Below are 19,245 nucleotides of genomic sequence, written 5' to 3'. Positions count from 1 at the left end.
AATATATAATATAACATTTATATTATAATAATAATTTTTATATTCATGAATTCGGTGAAATCGGAATTCCTATTTCGATTTCAATTTCATTTTCACACATATATATATGATATTTTTTTTATATATGTAATATAATATTTATATAATAATAATAATTTTTATATTCATGAATTCGGTGAAATCGGAATTTACCGAATTCCGAATTGAATTCGGTACGAATTCGAATTCGGAATTGGTGAATTCGAAATCGAATTCGGTCGAATTATCAGATACCAAAATTTCGAAAAATTCCGAATTACCGATTTCGAATTCGATGCACACCCCTAGGAAGGGGGAGGGGGAAGGAAGAAGAAGAAAAAGGAAAGAAAGAAAAAGAAAAAGAAAGAGAAAGAGAAAAAGAAAGAAAAAGATAAAAAGAAAGAAAAAAAAGAAAAGGAAAAAAAAAGTTTTTCACCTTACAAAAACTTCTACAAAATTTTTTCAAAAACTTCTACAGTGCACTACAGTAAAATTTTAGACAAGCTCCCAAAAAACTCAGGTTCCAAACAGGCCCATCGTTATTTTTTTTTAATAACGATATCATTTGTATAACCTACTCTATTTTAATCTAGAGAAAGGGGAGAAAGAAGCCACAAATAGTGGCTAGTGGAAGACAAAGTTGAACTCTTGATTTTCCATCCACAATCAAAACTTAAAGTTTTGATGATGACTAACTGACCAAATGGTTGTTGGCTAACGAACATCGTTATTTCTTGGGCCCGCCTGGTTGTATTTCGGCTTTCCAACCACTAGCCTTTGGGCTGATGGCCACCACCAATGCATTAAGGCTTGGTGGAAACCTTGTCTCCCATCAATTGCCACAATTAAATGTGGCATTGCTTAAAAAAATTCAGGCGGGTGCGTAGTGTACTCGTCTGATCCGGTGGTGGTTCAGTTTCTTCCGAGTTATCCCAGGACCTCTTTAGGTCCTCCCACTTCCCATAGTGTAAGCAGCTATCATATCGACAAAAAAAAAATCGGCTGTCCAGCCAGAATAGTTCGCCCCTGATGACCAGATCCGATATATGTAAGCCCCAAAACGGAAGCACTTCCCAATTGCCATTCTTTTTCTAGATCTCCAAGTCAAAGTACCTTGAGATGATATGTATATTAGTATAATGATTTGATCGCAATTGCATTAGAGGTAGATAATCTGACCTTCTCTTGGACTTGAAGGCAGATCCCAGCAAAAGTAACCTCAATAAAAGGTGCAGGGCAGCTTCCCCGTTTCACCTAGCTATATCTATCGAGTGCAACTTTGCAGTTTGGGGCGTTTCCCTTTACCTTTCTTGGCGTCGTGTAATTCTCTAGCTTTTTTAAGGTTTCGGATTAAATTCCACCTGCACTTTCAAGAAGTGTGGGATATGACTCGTGACAGTACTAATTGGGATTATATATATCCTTCATCTGTATATTTTTGACAAATCGAGTCTAAATTTCAATGTTTAGTTAACTTGACTCATTTGACATTTAAATGCCAATTCCTATATATATCGAATTGTTTACCGTAAAAAGTTATCCCTTCAAGTACTAGTATAAAATCAATCCAGAAATCTACGTACAAATTAAACTTCTAGCGCATAATAAATGAGCCAAGAAAAGAAATTGGGGTATAGGGTATTAAAATTCTACTAGTCCTTCCCTTCCAATAGTAATTACATCACCCCTTGGCTAGTGGATCAGAAATGAAGTTGAGTTCACTTTTTGTGACTTCTGTCTATCAAGGATCATTATATTTGCTAAAAAGCCTGCGAAAACACCAAGAATTATTTCTGAAGTAAATGCCCAGAGGAGCAAACTGCGAAGCATGACGGGGGCCTGGCCGTTATGGGTGAGGACGACAGGATGGAGAAGCCACTAGCGTGTGGGATAGATACAAGATGATCATCGCTCACACTGCTCTTGCCCGCCAATAAACCTGGTGCGTCTCCTTTTCTTACGTATTGGTAATAGCCTTCTGATCAGCTCTGATAGTATTAGTGGAATATTAGAGTTGAAGAGAATTTTTTACACAACTATAACAAATTAATGGGGAGGAAATCAACAAGCTCACCACAAATCAATCAAACATTCAAATCTATATTGGATTTTTTTTTAATATTTCTTTCTCTAATTAAAGATTAGAAATGTAACACAATTTCTTCGAATTTAAGCAACAAGAGTTTTGGAATAGGAAAGAATTGCTTCCAAAAAAGAAAAGCAAGACAAACATGAAATAAAAAAGTTAATGACAAGAATCTGCCGTAGGAAAGTTTAGAATTTGAATTAGTCAACTACCTAAAAGAACTCGACTGAAATAAAATTTCCAAATCTGCACATAAACTTCTTTATTTGATACTATGTAGTAAAAATTGCTTTCTTGTTTAACATCCCAACCTCCCTAATAATCTTATATAACTACGTGAAACCCTAGCTATATGTGTATATATATATATGCTCATCAAGAATCTGCAGCAGCACAGTTACAAGCTTCAACTTAGATACATACAAGTCATGTATTCTCATCAGCAACTGATGATGGATCTCGTTGTCGTGCTCCTACTCTGTGGAGTACTACTTCTGCCTTCTACAGCCAAAGACGTGCCGTTTGATGACAACTACAGAATTACTTATGGGAACGACCATGTCGCCTTCTTCAATCAAGGAACACAACTTCAGCTTTCAATGGACGTGCACTCTGGTAAACTTTCTCTTAATCACCATCTGTTTTCTGTGATTTATTATGAAAATTTTCCATGCATGAAAAAGTGCGGTGGATGGGTAGGGGTGGCGCCCTTTATTATTATATCAAGTTTTTGTTGGATATATGTAATATCTTCGAACCACAACTCTCTGCGTGTGTGTGTGTGTGTGTTTTTTTTTTTTGGATCTATATGTACGTATGTATTTATATATCAGGAACAACGAGAAGTTGTGTGAGTGTTTATTATTATTATTGTTATTATTATAATATAGTTGGGTTAAGGTTTGATGTGGTTTGGTACTTATAACATTAATTTGGCTGTTTGATCGATGTATATATAATAGGGGCTGGCTTTGGCTCCAAGGTGAACTACGGATCAGGCTTCTTTGACATGAGGATAAAGGTCCCAAACAAGGATTCTGCAGGAGTAGTTACAACTTTCTACGTAAGGGCTGAATGCATCATGATCAGTTCACAATCTTCTTGAAAATTTAGAAGAGTTGTACAAAAAGAGTGATTGTTTTCTCTTTATACTTTTTGATTTCTCTGTTCTTTTACTCGTGTGATACAGTTGAGTTCGAATAGCCAATATGCTCACGACGAGGTGGATTTTGAGTTTCTGGGCAACAAGGAAGGGAAACCTTATGCATTACAGACAAACGTATTTGCACACGGGGTTGGAGGTAGAGAAGAGAGGACACTTCTGTGGTTCGATCCAACGGCAGATTTTCATTCCTATCAAATACTCTGGAACCCGTATCATATAGTGTAAGAAACCCTACCCCGCTTTGACTCCTATGCATGTATATATATAGTATACTACCTGTGTTGTATATATATATATATATTCTTCAATGCATGCCAGCATATTTCTAAGCGAGAAATTATCTGAACTAGAATGCAACTTTTTTCTGTGACTTAAATTAAAAAAAAAAAAAAAGGGTCAAGATTCAAGAACCCTGATTGCATATTGATTATGATTTATTGGTTTCTCAGGTTTTATGTTGACAACATTCCTATCCGCATATACAAGAACAACACAGCCTCGGGTGTAGGCTACCCGTCACAGCCTATGCAAATACTGGCAAGCTTGTGGGATGGAGATGGTTGGGCGACAGATGGGGGCAAAACAAAGACTGATTGGTCTCAAGCACCATTCATAGCATCCTACCAAGGCTTCAACGTTGATGGCTGCCCATTAACTGATAATCAGAATATGGATATTCAGCGCTGTCAGTCCCCTAATTATTGGTGGAACCAAAGGAAATTTTGGAAGTTGGATTCCAATCAGATGAAAGCAATGGAAGCAGTGAGAAATAAGTATATGAACTATGATTATTGCAGCGACAGGAATAGATATCCTGTTCCTCCGCGCGAGTGTAGTAGCAACACTTATGAGTGATCTTCAATCAAGTTAGCAAGAGGAACTTCAAAAAGAAATTAATTATACTATAGTATGATTGATTAATTAGTTGTCCCCATTAGTAGTATTTCTGGGAATTAATTATTGGGACGGATTTGATTTGTTACAACCATTCTGGTTATATATAGAAGGATTATGATGCTACGTCTCACCAGTTAGAGTTTGTGGAAATTATGATTTTAGACCTTGGTCGTTTGGGCTAAATTTTTCCTAGCACAGTTCAAGTGAAAATATCTTCAGCCAAAGTTTCTTTGGTTGATTTTCTCAAAAACCAGTAAAAAACCATCCAACTTAGCCTCTATGTTGTGAAGTTGCCTTTGAGGGTTGTTGTCTTGAATACTTACGCAAACTGTTGGTATTATCAGTCCTTTGCTTGAGGTACAGCGAAGTGTAATAAAATGAAAAGAAATCCAAAAGGTTCAATTGACCACAAATTAAATAGGAAAATACTTTTCAGGAATAATTAATTCCACTTGAAAAGTCAAAATGTGTCCGAATGGTCATAAATTTCGGTCCACTTCCCCACTGGGCTTTTCACTGCCCAACAATTCCCTTTAGACAAGTTAAAACCGAATCAAACCTAACGAAAGAAAATCTCCGCCGACAACGCTTAATAATTAGATCAAGCCCAAAAGTGAACGGATCCAGCCCAAGACACACAACCCCCCCACATCAAAACAACAACCTTCCTTTTCCTTCCCCCTTTTTTTTTTTGAGGAAATTTTTCTTCCCTTTTTCGGAACTTGATCTACACCCTGTTTGCTTCTCCATTTTCTAAGCAAGCTTTAATTGGCTTGGGGAAGATGGCACAGTGAGTCAAAGTGTCCGTGGCTGAAACCTCTGTCTCTTCCTCACTCCGATGCCACTGCCAGAAAGTGGTGATAGCAATTAGCAAAAGCCCACCTGATAATAGATGACGGGTGTAAGATCGATATTTCTGTTTGTTTTACTATTCTTTGCCTATGAAACTTCTTTAGCAAGAGCGGATGTAGGAAAAAATGAAGATTTCTCGGAAGCATTGCTTTTGAGGCCATTACCTGACCGGAAGGTGCTAGCCCATTTTCACTTTCAAAGCACGGTGCCTCCTACTAACTCATATGGCCGCCACCACCATCTCTTCCCCAAATCCATTTATCAACTGGTGAATTTTTTCTCGTCTTTCTGGGTTTTGTTGATTTTATGTCTCTTTCTTGAGTATTGGGTTTTTTTCCCCTTATTTTGCAACTAAGGCTTTCGGGATTATACGAGCTTTAAGAAGTATGCATGTCTTCTTGTTGCAATTGGACAACATGTTGGATTTAGATTTATGATGCAATGGACTCATTTATTTGAATCCAAAATCTGCTTAATAGATTAATCTTGGAATAGCTAGTTAGGGAAATTTAAGTTGGAAGGGCTAAAAGGTTTACGAAGGAAACAGCAAGGATTCAAGTTTTGCACTAGTCATCAAGGATTGGAATGCACAAGTTGTGGTTTCTCCTACTATCTCTCTTTCACTTTTGTGTATGCAACTGATTGCAAAGGTTTCTGTATTTCAAAATGTCTCGAGAAGTGAATTCCGGATTCAAGTTTCCTTCTTGAATAGTGAAGCATAGGGTGATTAAATAGATCAGTCGAAGGGCCACTTGTGCGTATGAGAATGAATGAAACTTCGGCCCTTTATAATCTCAGACTGTTTTGACAGCTAGTAGTGGCATGCTTGTTAGGATGTCTTCATATGACATCTCATGTTTTTAGCTCCACGTCTGTGATTCCATCCTTGTTAGTACCGTCACGCGACATACTAAATTCTACTGTAGCCTTTTACCTTTGAAACCTAAAGTTCGCACTCTTTGTCTTGGTCATGGAGAATGTTGCACAATTTGGATTTTATGCAGTCCATAATATGTAAACAACAGCAGTTCACTGGTGCAGGTCCAAAAATTTCATTTACGGGAAATGGAATTGTCATTTACACAAGGTCGCTGGAATTATGAGCGCTGGGGTGGATATGACCCCATATCAAGCAGCAACGCCAAGCCTCCTGGGGTTGAACTTTGGGCTGTTTTTGATGTGCCCCAACATCAGGTTGATGCTTCCTGGAAAAATTTAACCCATGCACTTTCAGGTCTCTTTTGTGCTTCAATCAATTTCCTTGAGCACTCAACTGCATATTCCACTCCTGAGTGGAGTTTCAGGTCATCTGGTGGCTACTTAAAGTACGGAACTTTGCCTCGGGAGGCTGTTTGCACTGAGAACCTCACTCCTTGGTTGAAGTTGCTTCCTTGTAGAGACAAAGCTGGGCTTTCTACATTGATGGACCGACCCTCCATCTACAGAGGTTATTATCACTCTCAGCGGCTGCATTTGACATCTAATGAATTTGATTCCAATGGATTAATCTCTGGAATAGTACTTGACCAAACTCTTACCATTGTTCTTCAGCCAAATATAAAAGGAACTGGTGCAATTTTTTCAAGTGGATCAACACTGCAACCAAGTTGGTCACTGAGTTCACTGTTTGGCCGGAAAGTTGGTGAAAGGTGTGTTCTTTCTAAATCCAGCAATGTTTATGTTCAATTGGAGCAGAATTCGGTATCTCAACTTATAAAACTAGGAAATGACGATAAAGGGTCTCACCATGAGGTTGATATCTCTCAGAACTTCGTGGGTGATCGAGGTTTTGCGATATCAATTCCGCCAGATAGACAAATCAGGGAAGTGGATAGATTTGATACTGGAAGCTTGTCTATCCTGCATCAATTTTCTGTTGAGAACTATAGCGATTTAAAACCCTTTGACTTGGAATTCAGATGGAAGTTACCCTTAGTTTGGTCCTGCCGACAAGCACCACTAAGTGTCAGCAGATACCTAATGGGAAGTGGTAATGAGAGGGGTTCTATAGCGATTTCATTGAAGTCTACTAGAACGAGTGAATGCATGCAAAATGCTGATAGTAGTGCAAGTGAATGTTGGTTGAGGGTTGATATTTTCCAAGTTGTGCCTTGGTATGTGAAGGTATACTATCATACGCTGAAAGTATTCATAGACGAACGATTTCAAACTGTTGCAAATGCTGTAGAGAGGATGCATGTCGTACCTTCTGAAGACAAGGTCTCACCTGGTGTAATGGAACTGACGTTGAAATTACCTTGTGGAGTCAGATCGGCAGCATTGACTGTAGAGTTTGATAAGGTATGCTTCATGATTTAAATGCGATTTTTTTTTTAAACAAAATTATCTTGGATAATTTAGGGTACACATGAATTGAGTCTGAAACAGAAGTAGGAAAGAGCCACTTAAGTATCAATTTAGGTAAATCATTTTAAAGACTAACGAGGATATTAATTAGCCTTGTATCGTCATTGGCTTTGTATGTATTCCTGCAGGGGTTTCTGCACATTGATGAGTATCCTCCAGATGCTAATCAGGGATTTGACATTCCTTCAGCTGTAGTGGTCTTTGGTGACTTTGAGACAAGCATACAATTTGCAGATGATGATTACTTGCACAATATTCCTTTGTTGTCTAAGCTACAGGTATAGGTGTTAGTATGCGATGTTGATTCTTAGGTGCCATTGTGCGTTTTCTTTTTTAATTTATTTTTCTGACCATTTGAACACTCTAAGCAGGAAAAGAGCAGAGTTGTTTCCTATACAGAAGTATTGCTAGTGCCTTTGACAACTCCCGATTTCAGCATGCCTTACAATGTTATCACAATCACGTGCACAGTTTTTGCCTTGTATTTTGGGTCTCTGCTTAATGCATTGAGAAGGCGTGTGGGTGAAGAAGGAAGGCTTTTGAAAACCAAAGGTAACACATCTTCTAAACTATTTTGGAATGCAGAATAAGCTTCTGTGACATTATTTTCTTCAAAAACAGAAACTAGGAATATTTAATTTCTTGTGCAGGAATTATGTAGTTATTTGCCGAAAATATAGTTGCAAGTACAAAAGTGAGGCTCATGTTACTACAGACTGAGTCTGGAAACCTATAGATAAATATTTTTTTGACCTGATCTATTGAAAGTGTCTTGGTTTGACACGTGTGTTCTGTTTAGCACGAAAGATTGAATTCAATATCACATGGCTTTTAATTCCAGAGGTGAAGCTGAATTAAAAGATATATAGAGAGACCAAGAAGGTGTTTAACCAAATCTAAGAAATGTCAGACTATGTAAACTTTACAAAGATGGAACTCTCTCAGAAAGATTTAGTGGTACTAATGTCACAATGCGTGGTTTTGTTGCCACATGATTTCAATCTTATACTTCTAGCTGCAGATAAGGATTGGGCATTTTTCTTCATAATGAATTGTTCTTCTTTTGATTCATACTCATCTGCATTTGTCCCTGCTGAAATCGCTTACCTTGTGCAACCCTTTCTGCAGCCACCAAGGAAACAGGTAAACTAAGCTCGCTTCTAGCAAGGTTGTCTGCGAAATTGAGGGGAAAACCGTGGGAACCACCCGAACAATCCTCATCTTCTGCATCCTTTTTTAACCGTAAGCTCATTTTGAAAGTGCTGCTAGTTGCTGGTCTTGCTGTTGCTTGGCAATATTATTCGGGTTGACCACAAGTTCAAGCCATGAGGCTTCTTGTATACAATGTGTATTTAGAGATTACACAGATGAGATTATCGCTTAGGAGTTTTTTGTCAATTTTGTGTTACTTACCAACTAATCCTGTTCTCTATGGCTGTAAAATTGTCATCAGTTGGAAATTTCAATAGCCAAACTTGCGAATCTCTCTCGTACCCTTTCCTTAGTTATCTGCTTCGTACTGCATTTAATTTTATGCCTATCCACTTTCAGCGGAGTTCTCATGAACCATTGGTGCCACTTCGGCCAGAAAGAATGGGAATTATATTATTGTTGTTGGATGTTCTTACGAAGCTGTCAAGGTCCTTGATACAATTGATCTGCGCATTATGCTTCAGTTTCACTTTTGCCCTTTAATTTAGGCATTGAAACAAACAGAGAGTATTTTAAAGGATTAATTAGAAAGCACCGTGACAAGTAATTTCCTTTTCACATCAGTCCATCTAAACTTCAATTTGGTTCAATCCGCCCCCTACAGTTTTAATTTTTATCAAAAGAAAATTAATACATCAAACTCAAGAATTTTAAACCGATTGTGATCATGTCAATCAATTATACATGCGATGCTTCACTATACAATATCTTACATACAGTAACTACACAGAAATGAGTATCACAAGGGAAACTGAGGATCCAATTGACATTTGACATTCAACTCCAGCTTGGTCGGATATCAACAATGAAGGTTCATGAAAATCATTTTGTCTCGGGAATCCAGCTACCGCTGTTGCTTTATTCCATCACGGTGATGTCTGAACCTTGTAGAAGCACTGCTGTTTTACGATCTATAAAGATGCGTCCAGCCATGAAGCAAGAAACAACATCGGTAAGCATCAAGCGTATCCTGGGAAACTGGGTTAGCAATTTCAGCTTAATCATCATCTTAACCTCTTGTGAGGTGCAGCAAGAACCAGATTGTCTTCTCTCAGTCTCTTCATTCTATTACCCGCAATACTGCAAGAAAATTGACGACCATTCAGAACACTTTGAGATCGGCCATCATTTCTTTCTTGAAGACCTGAAGAAAGGGCCACTAATTTTCATTATGAAACTTCATTTGAAGTTACTCGAATTCTTTGAGCTGATAGACTCAAGATCTACACCATTTAAATTCAAGAAGCACGTAAAAAAACAGATCATATTCATTTTGATTAAACAGACATTGTTTCAGTATTTGAATGGCAAATAATGCTGAATACCTGACTTGGTCTCATTCACTCTTGTCCTCTTCAATGGACTAGTATCCCTTGATGATAATTTTCTCTTCAGGCTCAAGCAGTTAAATCCAGTCAATTTATCTATCCTGTTAAGAAATCCTGAAGAAACAGTCAAAAGGTTACTAATAAGGAATGCTTCAGAGGACCAGGCACTTGAAATTGGAATCTTTTAAGGAAGTGCCATAATATACCAAAATTACCTGCAGTGCCATCTTTAGATCTTTTGCTGCTGAACAAATCAATGTTCCCGAGCTGCAGATCTTTGCAATGACCACCAACTCCATTCGGCTTTGTCCCATTTCCAAGATCTGACAGGTCATGCTTTCCTGGACATTTTTTCCCAATTTGGAAAGTAGATAGATTAAATGGGGGAGAAACAGAGACCTGACCACATAACACAAAATAGAGTGCACCAATATGTTGCAAACAACTCTCTGTAAACTGGCAATTGCTAACTGCTGCTTGATCACTATAGCCTATAGGTAACCATTTGCAATTCACATTACAGCATTCTGTAGTGGCGTGATTCAATAACAAGTGCAATTCTTGCACAAGAGAAATCAATTTCCATAGCATCGAGGTAGAAAAAATGGAGAGTACAGGTACTTCTAAAACCTATTCTTTAGACGCTATCTATTCTTACCTTCGTCTCATATGCAAGCAAAATAAAAAAGTTTTCTATCACAGCCCACTAATAGTACTGTAGTTAAAAGGAGGTGGGGAGGGGCGAGCGTAAAGAAGAGTGACAGCAATCAAGAACTTACTCTTGGAGCCGAGTTTGGAGAGCTTTCCATCAACAATGAGGGCATCGGAGTCGGTGGTGCCGGTGGACAAACCCCTAGAGGAAAAGAAAGAAAGAAGAGATTTCCAGGTGACAGAGCACGCAATAAGGTCGACGCCCCTGCTTATGAAGTGGCCATTCAGCTTTAGAGTATTGGGTTCCAGGCCAAAGGCTCTAGCAATGGAACCAAGGTCCAGTCTTTGCTCATCCCACGCTACCAATTCAATAATCTTGGATACTGAAGGGCAGAATATCTTTATGTTTCTCTTCCCCTCTCCACCTCCCATGTTATTTCCCCTTCTTCTTCTTCTTCTCCTCCTCCTTTCTTGAACGAGATATTGTACTGCTCCTATGCTTCTCTAGTGACCATGTGGATACCAGTCAAGATTTAAATCACTTGTTCTCGTACCGGTGGTGCCTTTCTTCTGCACGAGTTGGGATTTGGCTGCTAGCATCAGCAGCAGACGTCGATGATCGCTGAATTGTTGCAGGGTGTTTCCTTTCTAACAGCATTAGATAGGCTACTACTACTACTACTTTCCAGTATTTCTATTTCCGACTTCCATTTCCTTCTGGAAGTGTCTCTGGGGATTTATGATGTCTGCTACTGCATGATTATCATGGGCTGGGTGGTTTCCCGGGTTTATCTTGGCCCATCTAAGGTTCGGCTCCTTTAATGCAAACTTCTTTGGACAGCAAAGGAATGGACTCTCTCTGGCCTGGCCTCATTAATTAAGCATTAATAGACAACCTCTACCAGACCGTATTCGGCGGACTACGGACACGGCATCCACAAAGTCGCTTCATGCTATTTTTTTCTTTTTTTTTTTTGTACCAAATGTATGTTGAGTAATTTATTTCATGTACACTAATTTTTTCTTTAAGCAAATATAATATTAATAGAATATAATTATACACCAAATAATGTAATAAAAATAATCTAGATAACTGAGGAAAGCACAACAGCAGTTGTTTATTAGTACCAATGCTTAAGGCGCACTCTAATGCGTGTACAATTAACAAAAAATATATTTATCACAATTATATCTTCAAAATGTTTTTTTTTATGGATTTTATGGGTCAAATTTCATTATAATGTAGATAATTATACTCGAAACGGAAATGATGGAAGTAGAGAAGAATATGTGGGAGTTAAAAGTTAGCATAAGGAGGAAGTAGTAGTTAGTTGATAACTGAATAGATAACTATCTTTTGATTCAAATAACTATATGCAATTGAGACAATTTTACCTTTATAATTAAGGGTATATTAAAAATTTTAAAGAATGATTATAACACTGTATGTTTATATCACACAATGACGCTCTTTCTTCATATATTATATAAATAAGAGTTAATAAATAATAGAGATCAGGATAAAATTGAAAATATATAAAATTAACACCAAATTAACTGCCTGCACAAACATTATTATTGTAAAGATATTTTGTCAAAAAAAATTAAGATCCTTTTCTTGTACTAATCTATTTATAGTAGAAAGCTTTTTTTTTTTCTTAATCAAATTTAATTTTGTCAAGCTGATCGTTGGTGTAGTGATGCCGCAAGTCATTGCACTATGGTGCTAGCGCTTTTGGAACTGTAATTTGGAATAAAACAAAAAAAAAAAAAGGGAAGATAGATGAATATTTTCTTCTTTTTTCTTTCCTTTTTTCCACTCCAATTCAAAATTTGCTGAGAGAAAGTAAATAGTAAAAAGAATAGAGGAGAATTGGGGTGATGTCAAAGCTTTGAAGAACTTTTCCTTTCCAAATTCGAGGGAAATGGAGAAACAACTAGTAAATTAGCAGAGTAAAGTTATAAAAATTTTGAACCAAATAGTTTTTTTTTTAAATATTTACAAAAAGAAAAGCACCGGTTCACAAAAAGCGCCCGGGACCGGATATCCTATTTGCAGCTCATCTGGTTTCTTATTTATTACGACTATAAAAATAAATGAAAGGAAGATTCATGATCCGCGCCAAGCAACATACGATAAAAGGTAGAGAGGAAAGCAACTTTACAGAAGATTTTGGCTTCAAGTTTCGGAGAAGGATAAAGAATCAGAGCATCTCTTAAACTTGTAATGGCGGTCTTCTGCTCGACCCTGGTTTCTGGGCTTTCCTTTAACAGTTTCCCGAACTTCGCAGAAGATGGCGACGCACAAAATGCCCGAGAGCATTTAATCCTTACTTCGTCATTCTCAATTCAAATTCGGAAGCCCCTTCTGTTTATCAAGAATGGCTGTTCCGGGGGTTGACAAGAAACTGCTTTGCGAACTCGAGGAAATGGGATTCCCCGAGGCTCGGGCCACTAGGGCTCTTCATTATTCAGGTAGGTTCTTTTGTTCTGAAAGTTAACTTGCTGGATTTGGACTTTTAGACGTGCAGTGGTGTTGCACTGGAGCATAATTTTGAAAAAGAAAAAGGATACGTACTTAACAGTTAGATTGCATACTTATTATCCAACTCACAAGTAGGAGAGCTAAATTTTCAGGTAATTCAAGTGTCGAGGCTGCAATAAGTTGGATAATCGATCATGAGAATGATGCTGACATTGACGAGATGCCCTTGGTATGTCTCTTCATTTTTTACACCTGGCCTAATCTGTAATTCATGTTGAGTGTAGTTTGTCTCATCTTTAGTGTGCCATTTCTCTCTCGGACAAATGTTTTCGAAACTGTTTATAAATTTGATTTTACCCAAAACCTACCTGAGAATGTGAAGATCTGGATTTACGTCTCAACCTTCTTTGGCTAAATGTCTACTGTAATGAGTGGAAGTGCTTTACATGCATTTAGAGCAGTTCTTGCTACCGGTATCTAAAAAGCTACTCTGATTGGAGTCGCTTCCTTATTGTGTATGTTCTGGTATGAGGCTTCATCTGATATATGGATAAAGCAGCTTAATCTCCGGAGCGTGCTTAATTACTTTATAATTTGTACATGCTCATGCCAAAAGTCTGCTCAGGTTCCTGTCGATATCCCTATTGAAGCTTCTGATCCATTTTTCATCTCCGAAGAAATGAAGCTGAAAGCACCGGAATTAAGGTTTTCTTTTTCTGCTGTCCCCCATCAAAAATATTTAAATAAATCAATAAACTAATAAATAAGAAGAAGAAAAGATTACCAACTTTCTTGAGTCTTGTTCACTTCTTTTATGACTTTTAACCTCTTGCCAGGCTCAGTTTATTAAGATGCAAAATTTGACTTTCAGTTTTTACCATCTAAAATTCAGCGATCAGGTGCGTAAAAATAGAGAAGTGGAAGAGAAGAAACTGGAAAGAAGCAGGGAGAAGGTACTTTAAGATAAGTTCATATTTTGCTAGCAGTCACTACTACAATTTTTGGCCCCATATTCTGTGGGTGCCATTGATTCCTGTTTGAATACTTCAAGCCTCTCCTGCTATGACATCTTGACCATCGATAAGTTCCTTATCAGAATGCATTTTATCTTTTAGGCAATACTTGCTAAGCATATTCAGTCCTTCAAAGAGGTTCATGTCATATAGTTTCAGTGATTTTCCCCTTTCATATGTAGACTAAAAGTTAGTATAGGGTCGCTGACTTCTCCTTTAACATACAGTTTAGACTTCTTAGAAGCTGGTTCTCTATGCCTGTGCTTGCTTTTGCTTTGGCATCAAGGGATATGCTTTGACAAAGCATTCTATCAAGCCACACATTACTCTGTGCCCCTGGATGTGTGTGTCCCCTTGTGTATTTGTCTGACATTTATGCTATATGTTCATAGGAGGTAAATTGTTGGGTGCGTCCATATGTTGCATGTGTTGGGCATGTCTGCATATGTTGGGTGTGTGCATGGGCTCGAGGTTTTGACATATAAAGAGCCATTCTCAAGTGCTCTGGAAGATTTTGCCTATTAAAAGCTGATTATGGCTATCATTCTTCTGGAGTTCCCTTCTCATCTTTTAACCAAGCCCCCAAGTTCGCTGCCAATGTCACAAGAGAATTATATACATTGCACATCATTATGGTCTTACCAATGAATGAGAACTAAAAAAAACAGAGGAAATGTGGGGTTTGTGCAAGGGTTGATATCTCAGTTTCTGTATTCCTTAACATCAGACATCAGTCAATTTCAAGACTAGTGTGCATGAACTAACAAATTGGTATTTTGACACAAATACCTGAGGAAGAGTTTTTAAGAACATTTCTTCCCTTTATGTTTAGAATTGTTGTGCTGGTAACAGTAAGCTGTCTGATGAGTTGCAGGAAAGGATTAGAGCAGGTAAAGAGCTGCAAGTGGCAAAGCGAATGTCAGAAGAAAATGAAAGAAAGCGGTCTGTCCTATGCTCATTGAGATATTACTTATGAACTTCTGGTGCTTCTAACGAGGGTTTTGATTCTTGACAGTTATTATTCTTTTTATTATCTTTATAAATCTCAGTAATGTAGCTCAGAGGAAAGCAGACGTGGAAGAAAAGAGAAGGGCAAGGGAAAGAGTCCATCAGAAGCTGCAACAGGATAAGGTAGAGCTAGACTTTTCCAGTTTTGAAAGTTTTGGAATCTTCAAATTATTGTGCAACAATTACAGCCTGATTTCCATTTTGTTTTGTTATCCTGTCAAATTTGATGTTTTTGAATTCATTATTGTGTCTTCTCATTATGCTTGTCAATTAAGAAAAAGTTTCAAAACACCTAAGCCATTTCTGACTCAAACTACTTTCTGTGACCCTTAATACTATTGTCCTTGTCAGTGTTAAGTCCCAATGATCTCTCAACTCGTTCATATGAGTTTTGGAAGTAGTAGAACGTGTTAACTAAATATTAGATGTTTTGAAGCCATTGTTACCATTTGATGGTAAGATGTAACATGAAATATGTGTTTCCAGGCAGAAAGAAGGGGGTGGCTTGGATTGCCTGTGGAAGGCCCTTTATCTGTAAACCCTGCCATATCCTTTTCACATGAAAGCAAGGTATCTGTATTTGGAATAACACACGTGTTTGGTTATACTTTTGCATTTTATATATTTTGGGCTCATTATGCCTTTCTTTCCCATTTCAATTGTAGAACTTAGAGCAGGTTAAGCCTGCTTTGTTGACTGTTTCTGCTAGGAAGGAGGATCTGATGAGGGAATGTCTGAGATCTCTCAAGCGTCAAGTCATGGTAGGCAAAAACTGTTTTGATTTCATTTTGATTGAAAGTTGATTGTAAACAACTTCAAGTTCTATCTTGTCTTAATTGATGAAAAAAGAGTGAAGTGTCCTAGATGAAATCTTTTATCATCTTGTGTTACGCAGCAGCTGGAGTTACTGTTTCTGCTTATCAGCCTACTTGTGCTAATTTTGTTTGTCAGGGGGATGACTCTCAAGTGAAAAAGGCCGTCCAAACTCTATTAATTTATTTGAGAAATGTTGCTAATAATCCTGATGACGAAAAGTTTAGGAAGATTCGACTCGGTAATCCAGCTTTCCAGGTAATATGCTTATTGAATGGACTAGAAAAGACAATCAAGTTCTTCCCCATAATGAATGAGCAAAGTTGGGTTTATGTTGCCAGACCAAAGAACTAAATATACTTTTGGTCAAAAATTTTGCATGTTGTCAACGTATATATGAAGAGAAAAAATGTTCGAGATTCTAGGGAGTTGGGAGTATTTATGTCTCTCCTTTTCTTAGTTCCACTCTATTGAACTAGAGAGACTTCTTTATGCTACCGTCCTTTCTGCAATGATGCTAATTTTACTAGGAGTACCGCCCAAACCAAGTGGTTTTAGGCAATTCTACTTTTCATGCTGAAGCCATGGCCATGTGATGAGAATCTTGACGGTCAGTCCTAGGTTCAGTTCATACATTGCATAGACTTTCTGGGAAGAGAGAGAGAGAGAGAGAGAGATGCTTGTGCATTGTGTCTCTGTGTTTGGTTGCATCGTCAAGAACCAATATCAAGAAATGCAATGTGGTAGCTGTGACGTAATGTTCCCTTGGAATTTTGCACCTGCATAATTTGTATGACCATTATAGCACTCAATTCTTGTGAAACTTTTTTCTGCACCGTGAGTATCTACTAACAATGTAGGATTCAAAGTTTTTTTTTTTTTTATCTACTGTATTGTATACTTGATTAATTTATTTGTAATAACAGAGCAGGGTAGGAAAATTTAAAGAAGGTGTCAAGTTTCTCGAACTCTGTGGGTTTGAGATAATTGGAGGAGAATTTTTGTACCTACCCAAAGACAAAGTTGACATGGCCACACTTGCAGAAGCTTGGGCAGTTCTGAACTCTGCTATTACCAATCCTTACTTTGGACTGTTTTCAAGGTAATTTAAGTCTTATTATATTCTCAGGATCGTAACTTGAGCAGGGACAGGCATGAAAGCTCTTTGGGGATGATGAATAAAGAGATCTAGCGATAATATCTTAATTTTTGCCTTTCTTTCACTATGGTTTTCAATGTCATTTGGATTGGATTGCCATCAGGAATTGCTTAAATACCAAGCCAAACTTTTGTAAACCACTTTTATCTCTTAAACTGGATGCCATAGTCCCATTCTCTTTCCTTGAAAGTGATGACGAATAGCTCCTTGACTCGTGATTGTTATAAGAAAACTGTAACTCAGGATCCCACGTGCACAATAACCTAAAGTAAAAGTGCTCGAACGTCGTTATACAAGCAACGACTTTAGAAACTGAAACAGAATGAATGCCACACGATCCTAAATAAGAATTGAAAGGATTTTGTTGTGTGGAATCTCAAGAGGAGATTGAAATCTGAAATTTCTTAATATCTGGTTCTAATTCAGTCTAACTCAGTTGCATTGTTAGCAGGAGTGTTGATGCTGGTGATTAAGCCTCTTCCAAGTTTGCATGGGAAGTGAGGGATCATATTGTTTCGTTTCACTCCACAATGAAGGCCATGGACTCATGGTTAGATTAATTCAGGTAACGAAGTTGTAAACAAAGCATGACCAATTGTTGTAAACAAAAGTCTTTGAACTCAATCTGAATTCTGTAGTAGAAAGTAGAGTGCTCATAAACGAAGATTAAGAAAGGACTGGAGAAAAACTAGTTGGTGTTTAGAAGGTTTACTCTTTGCTTCCGTGCGTTGTCTGAATCCCGCGACTTGAGAAATCAAACTGAGTCGATGACCCCATTTGCAGCCATAAGCATCACGTAGGAATGGAATGCAGGGGAAAGGTGCAACTACATTTCGTCAAGTTAGTATTTCTGTTGCAGTTGAGAATACAAGTAGTATTCTTTTCATGCAATTATGCAAGTAACAGGACGTCAAGCCTCTGCTGGTATCTCCATCTTTCATGCTACAATCTTCGTTTAAAGCTTTTACCCATTCTCCCTGCAGGGGGAATAAGCAAATCCTGGTTCTAACCTTGGAAGAGATTTGTTTCGTCTGATAGCTCTCGACCCAAACCAAGATGTGGCTTTAGCCTGATTTCCCTGGTTCCCCTTTGTTTACGATATTATTGGAACACAGAATGGAGATGGCATTATATTACGACATACGTAAATCGTTTTAATATAAGAACCTGTAGCAAAGGGATTTTTGTATAAGAAGATTGAAAGTGGCACTTGCGTTTAACGAATCGCTGAAAGCATCAATGATCTGATCATCCCCCAATCAGAAGAAAAAGAGAACCAAGGTACAACTTGATGATAAGTACACACTCTATAATCACAGCCCAGATAGAATCAACCGCTTCATCATCAAATCCTTCTTCAAAATCAAGGCCCCCCATGTCAAGCACCATTTTGAATTGTGTTCCCAGCTCTCAAGTCTCTAGGAAAACGTGTTTTTATTTTTTAAGGGAGAGCCACCAATTCCTGAGGTAGCCTTCAACCTGGGAAAGATACTACTACTACTTGGCTTGTTAAAGAGCTTCACAAACATAAACAATAATTTCATACCTAAAAAAATACAAATAGAAAGAGCTATTTTAACAGAATCTAAGGTCTTTAGTTTTGTCCCATCCTTTTTTTCAACTATCAGCAACATAAAGTACTTGAGACCACATTAGATCTAGTTGCATTAAAGATCAATTACACTCTCCAATACAAAAAAAAAAACATAAAAATTATTGGTTTCATTAACCATCCATTTACCACATTTTTTTCCTCACACGCCTGAATACTTTCGTTTTACTTATTAAATGGTTGGGAGTAGAATCATGAAATGGGTGTTTAAAGCCTTGGAACGTTAATTGTTTAACAAGTTTAGTTGTTATTATGAGGCAGAGTGAAAAACCTACTGCTTAACTACAATCGTTTGTGCCAAACTTGCAATTATTGAGAAGTCATTCAATAACTATTCTTGTTTGGATTGCAATTTTTTTTTTGGATTTTTTGTAGAAAATTTATTGTAATGATTTGATATATTTGACATAAAAAGGTGATTGGAAAATATGTTCACAGAAAACATAGCAAATTTTCTTTTAAAAATTACTGTCCAAACAAGGCCTCCCAACTGAACTCGTAACTTTAATTCCAAAAACTGCTTCATCTTTTTCCCTAATGAATTCGAGTACCATATGCCTAGGATTGATAATAATTTAG

At 37.5% G+C, this 19,245-nt stretch overlaps 4 protein-coding genes across 14 annotated transcripts; 3 read left to right on the top strand and 1 right to left on the bottom strand.

The window, feature by feature from the left end:
- The first annotated feature begins 2,056 nt into the window (after nucleotides 1-2,056).
- Nucleotides 2,057-4,296, top strand: LOC113713743 (xyloglucan endotransglucosylase/hydrolase protein 2). The gene is made up of 4 exons (XM_027237533.2): nucleotides 2,057-2,719; nucleotides 3,067-3,167; nucleotides 3,294-3,490; nucleotides 3,719-4,296. The coding sequence occupies exons 1-4, from the start codon at nucleotides 2,473-2,475 to the stop codon at nucleotides 4,122-4,124; spliced, it is 951 nt and encodes a 316-aa protein (XP_027093334.2). The 5' UTR covers nucleotides 2,057-2,472; the 3' UTR covers nucleotides 4,125-4,296.
- Nucleotides 4,297-4,834: 538 nt separating this feature from the next.
- On the top strand, nucleotides 4,835-8,869 carry LOC140013208 (uncharacterized). 4 transcript variants are annotated; one of them, XM_072062365.1, is made up of 6 exons: nucleotides 5,105-5,286; nucleotides 6,060-6,212; nucleotides 6,323-7,319; nucleotides 7,514-7,663; nucleotides 7,757-7,937; nucleotides 8,514-8,869. In XM_072062365.1, the coding sequence occupies exons 1-6, from the start codon at nucleotides 5,243-5,245 to the stop codon at nucleotides 8,693-8,695; spliced, it is 1,707 nt and encodes a 568-aa protein (XP_071918466.1). In that variant the 5' UTR covers nucleotides 5,105-5,242; the 3' UTR covers nucleotides 8,696-8,869. The 4 variants fall into 4 exon arrangements, with proteins under 4 accessions (XP_071918454.1, XP_071918466.1, XP_071918460.1 ...); XM_072062369.1 differs by having other exon boundaries at nucleotides 5,147-5,286; nucleotides 6,047-6,212; XM_072062353.1 differs by having other exon boundaries at nucleotides 4,835-5,286; nucleotides 6,060-7,319.
- A 355-nt stretch (nucleotides 8,870-9,224) lies between these two features.
- On the bottom strand, nucleotides 9,225-11,303 carry LOC140004210 (uncharacterized). 3 transcript variants are annotated; one of them, XM_072062378.1, is made up of 4 exons: nucleotides 10,705-11,303; nucleotides 10,141-10,266; nucleotides 9,923-10,039; nucleotides 9,225-9,741 (listed from the first exon to the last, which is right to left on the bottom strand). In XM_072062378.1, the coding sequence occupies exons 1-4, from the start codon at nucleotides 11,006-11,008 to the stop codon at nucleotides 9,602-9,604; spliced, it is 687 nt and encodes a 228-aa protein (XP_071918479.1). In that variant the 5' UTR covers nucleotides 11,009-11,303; the 3' UTR covers nucleotides 9,225-9,601. The 3 variants fall into 3 exon arrangements, with proteins under 3 accessions (XP_071918479.1, XP_071918487.1, XP_071918481.1); XM_072062386.1 differs by having other exon boundaries at nucleotides 9,225-9,677; XM_072062380.1 differs by having other exon boundaries at nucleotides 9,661-9,820.
- Nucleotides 11,304-12,624: 1,321 nt separating this feature from the next.
- LOC140013200 (uncharacterized) lies at nucleotides 12,625-18,086 on the top strand. Of its 6 annotated transcripts, XR_011820266.1 has the most exons (12): nucleotides 12,629-13,051; nucleotides 13,214-13,290; nucleotides 13,678-13,766; nucleotides 13,933-14,014; nucleotides 14,949-15,016; nucleotides 15,124-15,205; nucleotides 15,569-15,652; nucleotides 15,748-15,843; nucleotides 16,034-16,153; nucleotides 16,822-16,997; nucleotides 17,506-17,619; nucleotides 17,838-18,086. XR_011820266.1 is itself a non-coding variant. In XM_072062331.1 (11 exons), exons 1-11 carry the CDS (start codon nucleotides 12,958-12,960, stop codon nucleotides 17,525-17,527), a joined length of 981 nt encoding a protein of 326 aa, XP_071918432.1. In that variant the 5' UTR covers nucleotides 12,629-12,957; the 3' UTR covers nucleotides 17,528-17,765. The 6 variants fall into 6 exon arrangements, 5 of the variants coding, with proteins under 5 accessions (XP_071918447.1, XP_071918432.1, XP_071918440.1 ...); XM_072062331.1 differs by lacking the exon at nucleotides 17,838-18,086 and having other exon boundaries at nucleotides 13,687-13,766; nucleotides 17,506-17,765; XM_072062339.1 differs by lacking the exon at nucleotides 17,838-18,086 and having other exon boundaries at nucleotides 13,954-14,014; nucleotides 17,506-17,765.
- The last annotated feature ends 1,159 nt before the right edge of the window (nucleotides 18,087-19,245 follow it).

Source organism: Coffea arabica, chromosome 1e, assembly GCF_036785885.1.
Source record: "Coffea arabica cultivar ET-39 chromosome 1e, Coffea Arabica ET-39 HiFi, whole genome shotgun sequence".
Lineage (NCBI taxonomy): Eukaryota > Viridiplantae > Streptophyta > Magnoliopsida > Gentianales > Rubiaceae > Coffea > Coffea arabica.
This window is presented reverse-complemented; position numbering and strand designations above follow the sequence as displayed.